Below are 15,682 nucleotides of genomic sequence, written 5' to 3'. Positions count from 1 at the left end.
TTCCAAGGCACAGGAGGGTCATAATTTTTTGTTTTTTGAACAGATGAAGTTGTCTTCTAGGTACAGTAGGTGGATAAAAGTAGTTTCACTAGAAACAAGTGCCATGGCTCTTCTTCCTGTGGATGTGATTCCTTTGTTTTTGAATGAAATGCTGGTGTGTGTGGCTGGAGTGACTCAGTGCTTTTCCACAGTTGTCTGAGTGGTATTGTCCACTGTAGAATGCAGTGATGGATCTCACTGAAAGTGGGCTTGTGCCCCCTTCTAAAATGAGACACAGATGCATTTGATGCTTTTTGCCTTAAAACGTTTCCTTCTTTTTCTTTTGTGAAAAAAAATAATAGCTAAAAGCAAACTCAGGGTAGAGAAGAGGCAGCAGGCAAAGAATATTAACGGCTTCTTCTGAGAAACAAACAAGCAGAAGCTACACTGCTTTTCGTGGCTAGAGGGGCCACAGACTGAGTGGTCAGCAGGGAAGCCATTGTTGCTTATCAGGCCGTTGTAAAATCTTACTGAAGGCTTTTCTTTTGAATCTGAAGTGAAGAATCCAAATCTGGGCTTAGATTTTTCTTCAGTCAGCTTAAACGCATAGTAGCCTTTAATCTTGACTTTGTCAATGTAGTAGGCTGAGAAGGAAAAGAAACCAAAACAAAGTGTTAATAAAAGGTTACATTTCAAGTAAAACCTGCATACTTTCTGGTAAGATTTGAGATTTGAAATTGTTAGAAATTTGAAAAGCGTACTTCATAAAATATTTACTGCTTTTAATACTCGGTTGTCTCAATTACATAGGAACAGTGCCTTACTGTTTTAAAAAGTCCATATGATTTTTGACCTATGCCATGAAAACTGGATTTGTACAGGGTTGGAGCTGGGAGTTTGTTCTGTTCTGGGAAAAGCTAGATGCTGCTCTTAACTGGAGCCAGCTGCAATGACTTGGGAGCAGCTGCCCTTAAGTGCCTTGAGGGCAGCTTTCCAAGAATTCCTGCCCTGCTCCAAGCTCAGCTGCTCATCCCTCAGCATGCATGGCTCTGTGTTACACTGCTGCACCCAAGTGCTGGCTGAGAATACTTTGCAATAGCAGGCCTTGAAGTCATGTGCAATCAGCGAGCATAGTTGGGAATGTGACCCAGACTAAGAACATGTAAACATTTAATAACTTAATTCCTTTAGTACTGTATTGTTTTGTTTGCAGTATGAAATTAGCATGGAAAATAAATCAGCAAATGCTCATAATCATCACTACATTAGTCCTGTAGTAACTAAGAAGGCTAAGCACTGGAGAGAGAACACTTTTCTTGGTGTCTAAAAGTAATCTTAAGGCATGCTTAGCCATGAGTAAGATTTGTCTCATTTTTATTAACTCCTCGAGAGGAGAAACTAGGATGCCTAGACTGTGTTTGATGTCAGTTACCTCAGAAAAGCTTTTGAACCCCCGGTCTCCTGATCAGGATCTCTCTAATGCTCACCAGTAGGGAACAGTGAGGGCAGGGATGTATTGCACATCTCATTTTGTCTGTATGGGTCAGGAACCAAGGCCTTGCTGGTAGCCTGTGTCCCACTGCTTTTCTTTAATGATTGGCTGGGGGAAGAGGGAGGGGAGGGGTGAGGTCCCTGCAGCATTTCTCATACAATAAGCTGCTGCTGAAGATCATTGCCTTGAATGGTTTTGTCCTCTACCTCCATAACTTTTACTACTTTTTCTCTAAAGTGAACAAGTAGATTTCCATATGTGCCTAGGAGAAAACAAGGAGTGGAACAAGAACCAGAGTTGGACTCTCCCTTCAACAGCAGCTGGTGCTGCTGGTGCCCTGCTGTATTTCTTCTGTATGTCCCTCCAGGTCACTGTGGATTTGCTTGCACTTTCCTGTCCAATGACTAGTTCAGCAAGCAAGGAGGCTCTGCCTTTCTTTGGAGAGTAGAAACTTTATCTCTTGGGAGTTGTTGGGCTGAAGTGCCACTTCCTAATAATTTCTGAGTAACTACTCTGCTGTATGTGTACATGCCCAGAGAGCTTCTCTCATGGTTTAAACTGGAGGCAGCTGTAGCTGCATTTTGTGCAAGGCACTTGATGCCATTCCTTTGTGTCACAGCTGCCCTGAGTGTGGCTGCAGAGTTGGGCCCCTCAGGGGGCTCAGTGCTGTTGGCTCCTGCATCTGAGCCAGGACTGCTCGCTCTGTCCAGGGCGAGACTTAGCTGTGCCTGCTCTGAGCCATGGAAATGGCCCTGGGGAACTTGAATCTGTCATGTGCTCACCTTTTAAAACCTCTTGTATGTATTTGTCCAAGTAATAATTTCGAAGCTCGTCATTGTCCAAGGACGGGTCGTCTATTCCATTTGCTGTGATGTAAATGTCGATGTCACCGTAAGTTTTTTTGATCCACCTGAGAACTTTGCGCATTCCCCAGGGCACCACTGCCAAACGAGAAGGGGAGCTCAGGCAGGTGATATCCTGCAGAAATTGAATGTCACAATCAAATTCATGCTGGCTTCCATTCTGAGGTTCATCAATCACAAATCTGGTGGTGAAATGATTCAGTGCATAAAAGTCAGCTGCACCTTTGACAAGCTGCTTTTCCTCACTTGTGAAAGATGGCAACAAAGTATATGAAAGGCTTTTTCTGTTTTTAAAGGTGATATATTCCCTCATGGTAGCTGGATAGTCCCCAGTCTTAAATATGGGATTGGCAAACCAGCCTATTTCAAACTGAAGAAACCTGTTGGCAGCTTTTGAGTGAGATTCAAAGAAGGGGTTGGCAGGCTCAGCCCAGTCGGAATGCAGGGACAGGGACACTTTGCCGTACTGAGAGGGCCGGTACCGCTCGTCGTACGTTCTCCAGGCCATGGCGTGTGCTAGTAACAAATTGTGTGCTGCCCGATAGGTGTCATTGCTGCTCCTCTTGTAGACATTGCTTAGCTGGTTTGGCTCGTTTATTGTAATCCACAGTTTAACCAAATCACCAAGCTCCCTAAAGCACAAAGCTGCGTACTCTTGAAAAGCGTGGGCAGTGGATTGGTTCAACCATCCTCCTGTCTGCAGCAAAGGACCCGGCAGGCCCAGGTAGGTGTGAGTTGGATAATACAAGGTGACCATGGACTGAATGTTCAGTTTCAGAGCTTCACTAATCACACATCTGTAATACCTAAGAACTTGCCTGTTGACCACTGACAAATCTCCGTTGGGTAAAATTAGTGACCAGTCAAGTGCAAATCTGTAATGGGTGACTTTCATTTTTTCCAGGAGATCCAGTTGCTTTTTAATACTGACAAAATCTGTGCACTGTGCTGGTCGGGTTTTTAGCTTTACCCCTTCAACTCTGTGCAGAAGCCCATCTCCTGTGACATTCCAGAGGTACAAGCTGGAATCACAGAACTGTGGTGAGGAAGCTGCCGATTCTGCCTGTGAAAATAAAAATATGTTACAATGGGTTTTAATTAAATGAACGTAATATCTGCTTGTAATTTGCATTTCTGCCTGTGTTTAGCTGTCGATTAGTGGTGGATGTCAGAAGGCCCTGCTTAAATGCTCCAGGGGAAAGAGGATAACCAACTCACCTATATGGGCTATGTGCTAGTGGCCATCTTATCATTTCTTTCCCTATGAAAAACATCAAAATTGCACTTTTTTCAATTACACACAGGCATTTGTCCTGCCACCAGCCTACATGACATCTTTTCACTGAGATAGCTCTCCCTGATCAAGTTCACTCTGGTCATGCACATAGCAGTTCTCAGGCAGCTGCCTGGAGGGCAGCTGGTGAGAACAAGCACCAGAGGCAGGCATGGATGATTTTGGCACTGCTGCTGTGATCAACCTTGTGAAATTGAGGCATACTTATCTGACACGAACAGCTTGTAGCATTTAGTTATATCTTTTCTATCTCCTATTAGTTAAAAAAGTTCAGAATAAAACATTTTTTTAATATTCCAATTTTTAAATGCTTTTTCTAGGTTTCAAAGTAAAGTTTAAAATATTTAGATTGCTTTTTTTTCAAAGGAAATGTATTTTTTTGTGCTGCATATTAACAAGATATATAGAAGCTTAACTTTTTCTTCCCCTACGGTTGTCAGTCAGTAGGCTAAATTATGGGATTTTGGTGTTAGTTTTTGAGGCTCATATTTGTCACGGGACTGTCTGTGTGCAATGACAAGAAGCATATCCCAACCTGCCCATACATACAGTTAGCTTATTTACTAAGTTTAAAGCAGAAATAGAAGATAAATAAAGTATAAATAGGTCCTGTGGGAGCCGGTTTGGACAAAAGGTTGTATGATCTGTTTTCTAATGTGAGCTCAGATGGTAAAACCTCAGGGCTGGTTATCTTCACCTGTGCTATGTGTCTTTTTAAAGAATGGCTTCTTACCCACTTGTCTGAGTGGCACTTAGAGCCAGGCCTAACCCAGGAATGTGTTTCTGCTGTAGACAAGACCTGGAGCCTGCAGATCTTTCTGCTGCCACCAGCATAATCACCTTGTCCCTGCCCTTTGTCACTCTCTCCATCAGACCTTCACAAGCATCCCTATGGCCACACTGCAAACTGGATTTTGAAACTCCTGGTTGAAAAATAACCCAGTAACAATTGGTTGGATCAACTTCTTGGTTTGAATTTCCTCATCTGATCTGCCACAAGCAGAGGGAGGGCCATGCTTGGAAGGGCTCCTGCAGCAGGGCCTGCTGCTGCAGCAGTAGCCAGCACTCTGTGCCCAGCTCACCTGAAAACCTGGAAACACAGGAAATTGGACCAATGCAATTATGGCTTAACTTCTGTTGGCAGTGTGCACTGGAATTCTGGAATGCAAGGTGCTGTGTATGGTCATTTGTTCAGGGAGCTGCTGATCACTCTGTTGCCAGTGATCCGCTTAATATTTTATGTTTACCTTGAGAACAGACTCGGTGATACCCCAGGAGAAGTCACAGGAGAACTGAGCTTGCAAGTTTGGGGTGGAATCCTTTGGGAAGAAGCCATTTTCTTGTATGATTTGTTTATAATAAAGTGCAGATGACTTGGGAATCCTTTCCTTTTTTTTGCTTTTGAAATCTACATAAAATAATCCACGCCTGATGTTGTAAGCATGCTGCCATTCAAAGCCATCAAGGAGGGACCAGGCTGTGTAACCAAACACATCTATGTTGTCGTATTTAATAGCTGCAAAAGAGAAGGTGACATCCATGAGTCCTGTATTCATTACTCTAACATATATAAGGGATATTTATGAGAAAGGGCTATTTATTTTGAAAATCTTGTGTGTCTTCTCAATGTTTGTATTGACCCACTGTAATTCATTGCAAAACTGATGTATATATCTTAGTCTTTATTTACTAAAAAAAAAAGGTGTCACTAAGAAATTAAGGTGTCCTTAAGAAATTAATTTACTGTAGGATGTTTTAATTCTGCTCTGACCAAACAAGAAATATTATACCCCATCCACGTTTGAAATTGCATTTGACAATTTGCCAGTACAATAATACCAGTAAAATTGGAGAATCATGAGTCAAAATAAAGGGAGAAACAGTTGATCTGGTTTGTAACTTTGTCATGAAGCTAAAACTCTCCACCTTTATTTGAAAGACGTCTGCAAGCTCGTGGGAATGTCTACTCAGCTTGTAAATTGAAAAATCTATTTTGTTGGCATGGGACTGTTAATGACTAGAGAAGTAGGGTAGAGCAACCCAGAGACTGATTTAGTTACAAAATGGCTGCAGTGCATGCTGATTTCTTCAGGCAATCTTAATGTCCTTCTTGCAAAGGAATTTACATATGATCCTTTACATGTAATATATAAGAAAGATGACAACACAACTGCTTTCTCAGATGTGGACCCTGACTCTTCAGGAAGAGCAGCAGGGCCTGCAGAGCAGCTGCTCAGCAGACACCAGCTAACCACAATGCTTTTCACCCCTGCAGGCTCGTGCCAGCTGGCAGCCTGCAAGGAAAAGTCCAAACTCCATGGTCAGTCATGTTCACTGCCTGTCACCACCTTAAAGCTAGGGAATAACACTGGATAACTCCTCATGTTAACCTTATAAGGGCTGGAATGACCTAGGGAAAGCAGTGACCAAGTAGGGTTTGTCCAGCCTTCCTGAGGATTTTGACACAGACAGGTGGACAAGCCATATTTTAGCACAGGTAGTCCACCACACCAGTAAGCCAAGGAATAAAGATTAAGTTTTCTGGTTTATTCTTTCCCAATATCATTTAGCTCCATTTTCTCAGGACATATAATTTTGCATCATTCTGTATTTCCACTGAACTTCCTTGCCCTAGTCAGACCAGGCTGCAAAGAAAGCAGTTTTGCACAGTGCATGTATTGATGCAGCAGAGTTCCAAGGTACTCAGCAGCACAGGCTGGATGTTTTTCTAGTTGCCAGATGAAATCAGAAAGCCCAAGAGATTTCAATGTGAGTGTATGGGAAGCTGATAGACAAGAGCAGAATACTGGAAAGGAGATGAGGAAATGTAACAAAGCAATATAGTGGCAAGTATATTCAAAGAAGGCAACTTCTAAATTAGAGAAACCATGGGAGAAAGTACAAAAATGTCTGAAAATACCCATTGCAAAATGCAGAGGCAGAGAATGATGTAGAGGATAAAGAGATAAGCTAGAATGGCCTGGCAAGTAAAGATGAGTACTTTGTGTCTGCACTGAGGAAGGTTGAACAAATGGGAGCAGACATGTAATGGGAGCAAGTGACAACTGAGAATACTTTTGTTGGTAGAAACATATTGAATATATGGGGGTAAGTTTAATTGTCAGAGCAAAAGATGCTGTGGCACTTGAGATGGTGCATGCTGAGATTTTGTGGCTGTTTAAATGGGTAGGGGCAAAATTATTATTTTATGTATGTTTTATGTAAAGAAAATTAAAAGTTAGGCAGGTGACAGGTAGAGATCTGGTGGATCAGAGTGAGAGTATGTTTGTAGCACTGTCTGAGGGACAGTGAAAGGAGAAGGCAGAAACAGGTCAGGATCCTGACTGAGCGTTAGAGTGAGGATGAGAAAAGCACCCTGAAAAATAAGGGGAAGGTCTGGGGCAGAAACAAAGGGCTGAAGGTAGGAAAAGTCAGGAGTTAACTAAGGTCCTTATGTCACCAGAGGTGACATTCACAGAAGATCTCAAGGCTTTTCTATACCTACTATAGATGGAGTCTTAGAGTCCTGCAGGAGTAATAGTTTCAGTATGGAAACCCTAACCAAGTCTAACCCAATGCAGATGTTGGACTTTAGCTTTCTGGGACAGGGACTATGGTTTTTTTTCTGTTTGTACAACACCTAGCATCAGTAGATCCTGATCCATGACTGGCACTCATGCAGTATAAATAGTTAATGATTAACTTTGTTGCCATTATCTCACTAAAAAAAGGACTAAATTATTACAGAGCTAAACATCAAACAATCAAAAGTGCTCCTTGAAAAATCCAACAAGTAATTTCTGTACAAACCTTGTAAAACCTTATTAATGAAGTTTTTCATCATGTAGATGGCTGTGGTGTCATCTGTTTTCACGTGGCTGTCAGTGAACCAGCCATTCTCTGCAATCAAGATTCGAGGACTGTTGTATTCCAGTTTAATCCAGTTCAGTACTTCCCTCAAATTGAGTGACAAATTTTGTCCCATTTTTGGTAGAGTGTTTGGAGGTTTAAAGTTACTAGGACCAAAGGAAAATGCAAAGAAGTCAGCTGTTCCCTTGATGTAGTTTTTTTCATCTTCGGTAAAGTGTGGGAGAAATAAGAATTCATTTTTCAGTTCTTCTGGATAATCCCCATCCCCATGGATGGGTTTAGCAAACCATCCAAGTACTCTCTCCATGGACTTCTGACATTTAGAAATGTCCAACTCATCTTCCAATTTGTTAGGCTCAATCCAGTGGGATCCCAGCACTATGGATATCATCCCCTTCTGGTAGGGTTCAAAGTGTTCTTTGTAGGTATGCCAAACTCTTGCATGAGCCTGATGAGAGAAAAATAGCATTAAATTGTAACTCTAATAAGTCTCTGTGGGTTGGTAGCCAGAAAGGCAGGTAGCTCCATCTGAGTCACTGCAGGCTTCCATGGAAGCATCAGTTAAGGCACATGAATTACCCTGCACAGTTTAATGGGCAATCACTGTCACCCTGCAAGGCTCCTTGGGAAGAGGGCAATGCTCAGTAATTCGTGTCCTATGACACCTTGGGGCTGTGGCTTTTTTGCCTTTTAACACATGTCTAAATTTCAGGGGAGATCCCAGCAAGGATGAGAAGAGTTGTTGTTACACAGACACTTGGGAACAGCTCTAACAAGGGGATGTGAACTCTGGGATCTAGCCAGTCTTTCTCTGTCAAACGGTGATTCCTGATATGGTTAAAATTTCAAACCATCTTTACAATTATTCCATCAAAGATGCATCTCATATGATATTTCATTTGTCAGTGGTGACTCTGTGCTACTAACTGCTCTGTGCTCCGAGGGTTACCTGGACTTACTTTGATCAAACCACATCCACCCCATCCCTCTTCTTGGGATTTAGTTGTTTTATTCTGGCCTAGTCATATGAGCAAGTGTTCAAGCTTTGATATTTGCACAATCCCTAAATGTAAAAACTTGGGCAAAGGACCCAGCTGTGACGTTTGAATCCAAATGTCAACTTTCACAGCTCTGAGTGAGAATTTTGAGAATTCAGGATTTTAGTTAATTTCTTCTTTGAAATGGCCACTGAACTGTATCACATCTGAATACTGATTTTATTATTTTCATAATGTTTTAGTAAGTGTGTTGTTATTACATGTCACAATAGCTTCAAATGTCACTTTATTAATTACCCAAATAAGGGTATACAGCAGACAAAGCTTACACAAAACCAGAAATACATGGGAGGCTGAGGAGCCACTAGCATTGTCAAAGCCCTGTAAGGAAAAAGGACAGGCTGGTCAGAGAGGAGTGACCCTGGACTGCAGCGTGAATCACATCAGGTGATGTGACACAGGGGAGGGGAGCTGGCTGTCCCAGATGAAGAGTTGACAAGTAACTTAGAGTTTACCTCATGCCTGGAGTGTGGCATTACACTGTTAAGCTGGAAAGAAAATAATAGTTTGCACCCAGAGAAAAACATTGTGAAACACTGAGTGCTGACTTAGATTGTCCTCATTTCTAAGCCAAACAGCATTGCTTGCCTTTGACAATAATTTCTGTTAATTTATCTACAAACACACAGCCTTGACAGTTTAAAAAAAAACTCCAGAAGGCCTGATGTCAGGTAGGTATTTGTTTAAGCTGGGGGATACCAAAGAATCAGAGTTTGTGAAATTTTGTGTATCAGTTGTTTATGGTTTCTAAGGTCATGCTCGTAACATTTGTTCAAAGTCTGTCTTTGAAAATACTGATAAAGTGACACTAACCTTTGAAATGCAGCTTCTGTAGCTGAAGAGGGAAGCCAGCAAAAATGGACCCTTGAGGCAAATTGCAAGATTGAACTAAAGTATTATAAAATCGATTTATTAGTAGCCTCATCAGAAAATTTAAGTGGCCAGTGCCATCTCCTCGGCTGCCCTCACTGTCCTGTCCTGAAATTCCCTCCAGCCTGGGGCTGCTGGGCCAGGCTCGCTCTGTGCTCTGCCCCGAGGGTTTTCTCACCTGGTTTGCAGAGTTTTTCTGCAGACACAGCCCACAGACACCACTGCTGAATTAGAGGCATATGGCTGCACTGGCTTCACAAGAAACCCGCCCTGCACTCAGCTGTCTGATGCACAGTGCCAAGTACCATGACAGTAGCACCAGGTAAATCATAGCAATCACACTTTTCTAGGTGGAGAAAAATTGCCAAAACCCCAGCTAATTAGAATATGATATTGACATGTAAAAGCCAAGAATCTCTCATCGTATTCATACACATCTTCAGGAGGTGATTAGAAGAAAAGAAAGTTGCTATTAAAAAGAATGTGTATGGTAGAGGATACAGCCCCAGGTAAAACTCTAGAGGAGTAGACCTCAATTATAAATAAGTACATTTACTATGAGTCAAGATAGAATTCTCATATACAAATTTGTCTGTGTCACTGGTGACTGAATTCTGAGGATTAACTCTTACTGTAGAAAATTTCTCACTATCTACAGTAAGGGTTTTACAGACATAGTAGACACATAGCTGCCTACAAATCTGATTTGAGTTGTTAATTATCTGTAAAGAAGCTTAACATTCACAGATAGAAATGCAAATTATTGTTGATGGAATCAGCTGATTTATAGAATTTGTTTTTTAAGACCAGATATGAAACAAACATCAATTTAAAAGCTGTATCATACATCAAATTGGGTATTTTCAGTAAATCTTGACTAATCTTTTTTCAGTTAGAGTTTAATCCCTAATCTTTCACTTTCCTTGTTAGAGCAAGGACAAATGTCAAGGCTAAATACACAGTTAAAGTAGGATCAATATTGGGTATTTATTCTAGATACGTATGACTCATTAATTTCAGCATATTTTCCTGGTATAAACATAGAAAATATTCTCTAGTCTTGAAAGTCACAGAGAGTGCTGTGTCAGTTAGTACTAACCCTGTAAAAGGCTAGAAAAGGCAACTTAATAAACTGAAGACAGCAGTATTTGTTCTTCTCTCTTTTTGAAACATTCTCATACTCCTTGAAATTCTGATCCTGTAATTTAACATATGCACATGCAAAGAGCTTTCAATAGAGCAATGCTTTCAAATCCTTAAGATACTTTAGTCAAGCAATTTTTCTTTGAACAGCAATGAATATAACAAAACAATGCCGGGGTATATAGGGTTATTTTAGTGTGCTGGAAATCAAGAACATTTAGGAAAATTAGAATTGAAAAAATGGTAATAAAATTATTTGGACCTTTTGTTTACTAGTTTGGTGTTTAAACCACGAAGAACTAGAATATAGTCTGATGATGATGTTGCAGTTCAGAAGAAGGGCAGGGCTGTGTGGCTTATTTGGAAAGTGTATTTCTGTTAAAGGTTTTTTTGGTCTGTGGTAAAGATGCTCCATAGTCAGTAGAGCTAAAGCAGACCTAAACCCTTTCTTTTGCAAACTGACTCTCAATCCTTGTGAAGGATTGCCTACATCTCAAGGTGCAGGTGACTACACTTCTTTAGAGGGTGTTATGAAGGACTGAGGCTTTGCTATCATAATTTGTTGTGTGTTAACTGTCCTGCGTTTGGATTGTGTTTTCCCCAATGATTACCAAGAAATCTAAGACAGCTAACCTGAAAATAACAAATCATCAAAAAACTATGAATCAGTGCTGAATTTTAAACCATCACTGATGGCTACGACTATTTGAAAAATCTTCCAGCAAAGACATTTACAAGCAGAGATGATTCTGTGTCCACCCTAGAGCCGTATCTCTCAAGAGAGATTTATCTAAGAGAATCTCTTAGCAATTTACAATTAATAAGCATCAAAGTTCAGATTCCCTATTAATTTGTGTAGAGGTAGTACTGAGTCCTTTGAAGTGGTCAGTGGCAATGATTACCCTCTGTGTATGAACAGAAAACATAGTAACATGCAAGTTAGTTTTTTTTTAAATTGAAATTTTTTAAAACTCACATTTGAAATTCTTCTTCTGAATTATTTTCCCAATGTGGATCTCCTAAGCACCCTGCTTATCAGCCTCTGATTCTGCATTCACTACCTCTTGTTACAGATCTTGAATAGCAAGGCCCATAAAAAGGCAGGGCTGTCTCTCAGCAGATGTGTCTGGGGCATTGAGGCGATTCAGCATCAGCAGTGCCTTGTGCCAGCCAACACACAGAGCTCTGGGGCTGGATGAAGGCAGACCAACCTTTCTTTTGTAGGAAAGCCCTAATATGATCATTGTCTGCCTAGTTACCTACATGAATTCATTCATGGAAGCAGATAATTTTTAATCAGTTCTAAAATGTATCTCATTATGGAGATGATCCTTGAGGTCCTCTTCCAACCTGGTATTCTAGGAACTTTTTGATATACCAGTCAATTATTTGGGTTTTAAGACACTATATTGCTTTTGAAAGCAATAAAATTGATGAGTTTAAAACTAAGAGGAATTTCTCCAGCCCTTTTCAAGGGACACAAAAATCTCCATCAACTTTCAAATTGTTCTTACAATAAAATAATCCAAAGTCCAAAAAAGCAGAGGTTTGTGGTTTGTTATATTGTTTTTGTGATTCTATTAAACTTGTCTTCAGGTTATCATTGATATATCACAAAAAAGCACTTCTTTATATAAACAGTGATTAATTCTGATAACACCATGACTGCAATGATACACAAGGAAATTAAACTAAAAGTAGGATTCGTGCAAGAGCTTCATTTAATTTCTCCAAAGATACTACAAAAAGGTTTGAGAATGATTTTCAACAAATTGCTGTGCAACAGTGTGGTGGCCAGATTAGCTTCATTTCAGCATTACAGACCTGTTTTTCCTGCTCTGTATATTTAATGGATGGACCTGGTTTGTGCACAGCGTGGCATGGAGGACCAGGTCTGTCAACAGCCTGTCCAAAAATGAAGCCTTGACATGGACAAGAGTGTGGTTCTTCCTAAAGCTGATGACATAAATGGCAATCTTTTCAAGAGCTTTAACAGGCTTTGCCTCACACTGCCAAAACCTGACATTTGGTTGATCTTTTCTTTTTGGGATAATGGCTTTCATTTGCAGTGGGAAATTAGAAGGTAGACATAATACAATGTCTGAGAAACAGACCAGTATATATTGGTCACGAAATAAAACCCCATGTGAAATCTCTTTAAAGGGAGAATCTTATAATTTTTCTTGATTCTCAAAGGAGAGATATTTCACAACACATGAATCCTGATTGTGCCTCAATAGATTCTATTAATACTGTGTTGTCAACAATGCAAAATGAACCAGACGTTTAAAGTTGCACAAAAATCTTTGAGAAAGATTCTGGCTAGTTGGCTTGGAACATACAGTATCAGAATGGCTGGCTGGCATTACAGTTTGCTAAGAGAAATAAATAATTATATCTAGAGACAAGAGGAGTTGACTCATATCGACTGGTACCTAACCCTAACCAGAAAACTCCAGTTCCTCAAATACTTTACCACAAATTTGAGATTTTTCATTGATCTCAAATCTAGAATCTTCAGAAATTTTACAGTAGTATAGGAGAGAACTGCTAATACTTTAGATAATGCTCATGGGGTTGTAAGAAGGGTTCCACAGGAGAATACTTTCTGCCCATGGATAATAAAATGGTAGCTAAAGGATTGTGTGCTGCTGAAAGTCTCCTTAACTCTTCCATCCAAGTGATTTATTTTATACTCTAGAACAAGAAGCAACTATCAAATCAAGTCTTGGAGACAAATAATATTGAACAAGAAAATTAGGTCAGTAATTTGTGTATCAGACCCAGCTGTGCTTGCCTTCCTGGAAAATCCAATTGATTCTTTGGCAGAGGAATAACATTCCCTGTGTGTGGGGTGCTGCTTACATGGATTTTACAGAAAGTGCAGAGACTGCCTAGTTGGTCACTCCACATTTGATTGTGACACTCAGAAATGAAGGCAAGAAATATTGTAAATTTATATCTTTTACATGCATTATATAAAATAGCACTTGAAAATAGAAAGAATGATTTGGCAGCAGTTTTCTTTGAGATGCTTCACAAATTTTTATAGTTAAATCATTCTTCTGCTAAGTCTGAAATCAGTTAGTGACTCAGGATGCTTGACAACTTTTCTGTGTGTAAAACTTCTATTGACTGCAGTGTGACTTTTTTGAAAAATGATGTTCTGAACATTCAAGGCCAGAGGTAAATACAAAAATTTGTCAGTTGCAGAATATTTTAACTACTCTGGCAAATAATTTTTTCCCTACATGTATACTTCTTTCTGTAGGATTAGCCCATTCAGATTTATTTGTTAATTACATGTGTGATGTATGGCAAGTTGTAGAAAAATGTTCTTTGTGACAGTTAAGAATAATCTCAGCAGGGAGATTATACTGGCTGCAGAGATGGGATAGAGACCAGCTCTGTAAAGTACTGTGAGCACGGCAGATGCAAAAAAACGCTGTACATCATGGAAATAATTTGAAACTCTCAAGTACTGAAGAGAACATTTGTTTTCTTCCAAACTCAAGATGTGCCAGCCTTGCTAGTTTAGAAGCAAAAATTTTGCAATATGATCTTACTAAGCTAGAACAAATCACACTGACATATACATACTCTATGGCCAGTAAAGTTGATTCAATATGCAAATACAAATGAACTTCCTTTTAAACTAATAGAATAATAATTTCAGGATGGCCAAATGTGTTTAACTAAATGTAAAGAACAAAGAATGCTCTTTAAGCATTAGAATTTGTATGTAAAAACTAATTTAAATAAAATAATAAACAAGCACTTTAAAACAAATAATTATTGAGTCAGCTGCTGTGACAAGAAATAAGATCAAAATGAGGGTTAATAGAAAGACTGCCTTAGCTAAAGGTTATTTGTTGGTGCTCTCACAGCAGGTGATTTTTTAAAGAAACACTGATCACAGGACCAATTCCTCTTATTATTTCCTGGAGCAGTGCAAGATCAATTTGTAAAATCTTATTATACTGTACCTTGATCAAATTGTGTCCTACTGAGTAGACAGTTCTTATTTTCCCTCTCTCTCCTGGAGCATGAATACCTGTGCCATACCCATGCCAAGCAACTAAATATGGATTGTGGATTGTAATCCAATATTTAACACGATCCCCAAAGGTCTGGAAGCAAAACGTGGCATAGTCATTGAAGATATCAATCACAGATTCATTTTTCCATCCCCCAAATTTTTCTTGCAGCATCAGGGGCAGGTCCCAGTGGTACAGTGTAACCACGGGGGCAATGTTCCTGTAGAGTAAGGAGTCAATAAGGGTGTTATAATACTGAAGTCCTTTTTCATTGGGAGCTGCCACCACTCCAGTGGGGAAGAGCCTTGACCATGAAATTGAAAACTGGTAAAAAGTAACTCCCAAAAACTGCAGAGCAGACAGATCTTTGTCCAACAGGGCATAGCTGTCACTGGAGGTGCCTGCGCTGTCAGCGTCCCTGAGCTCCGAGCGGCTGAAGCGGTCCCAGATGGAGGAGCCCTTCCCGTCCTTCCTCCAGCTGCCTTCCACCTGGAAAGCTCCTGTCCCTGCCCCCCAGAGAAAATCTCTGGGGAAAGTGTCATATAAAAACATCTGTGTTTCGCTCACGGGGCTGAAGTGGGAGTCCTTTCTCCACACGGATCTTCCCTCTCCAGCTAGCCCAGTAACAATCCTTACGAAAGCGAACGTCCAAAAAGCAACAATCTTCTCCAGTCGCTGGCCACACATTGTGCCAGTTTATAGTGCCAGTGTTAAAAATCAGATTTCTTGTACTGATGCTGAAAAAATTCCATTCTTTTGCTGGAGTCCACGCTGTGCAGACCGTTTTCATTTGTCACAAGCTGCTGGAGTGTCTTATCAAAGCTTCACTAAAAGCTGGTGATTGTAAAAGCCCTGTCAATGATTAGCCTGAACTGTGAGACGTAGAACAGATCTGAGAATGGTGTAATTTATAGGGAGGTGGCCTCTGTATGACCACTGAGACACCTACCTGGCTTCTTACTGCAGCCTGCCTCAACAACAGAAATGCCAGGAACTAATTTATCATCATTTAAAGGTCAGTCATTCTGGTGGGATAATACAGGTGACAGAGGTTCTAAGAAGCTGTCACATCCTTT

General features: G+C 40.3%; 1 protein-coding gene across 1 annotated transcript; it reads right to left on the bottom strand.

Annotated features, from left to right (window-relative positions):
- Positions 1–261: 261 nt before the first annotated feature.
- On the bottom strand, positions 262–15,293 carry KLB (klotho beta). The gene is made up of 5 exons (XM_064712169.1): positions 14,556–15,293; positions 7,439–7,946; positions 4,876–5,144; positions 2,254–3,397; positions 262–623 (listed from the first exon to the last, which is right to left on the bottom strand). The coding sequence occupies exons 1-5, from the start codon at positions 15,291–15,293 to the stop codon at positions 262–264; spliced, it is 3,021 nt and encodes a 1,006-aa protein (XP_064568239.1).
- Positions 15,294–15,682: the final 389 nt, after the last annotated feature.

This window comes from Zonotrichia leucophrys, chromosome 4 (assembly GCF_028769735.1).
Source record: "Zonotrichia leucophrys gambelii isolate GWCS_2022_RI chromosome 4, RI_Zleu_2.0, whole genome shotgun sequence".
Lineage (NCBI taxonomy): Eukaryota > Metazoa > Chordata > Aves > Passeriformes > Passerellidae > Zonotrichia > Zonotrichia leucophrys.
Note: the sequence above shows the minus strand (reverse complement) of the source record. Positions and strands in the feature narration are given on the sequence as shown.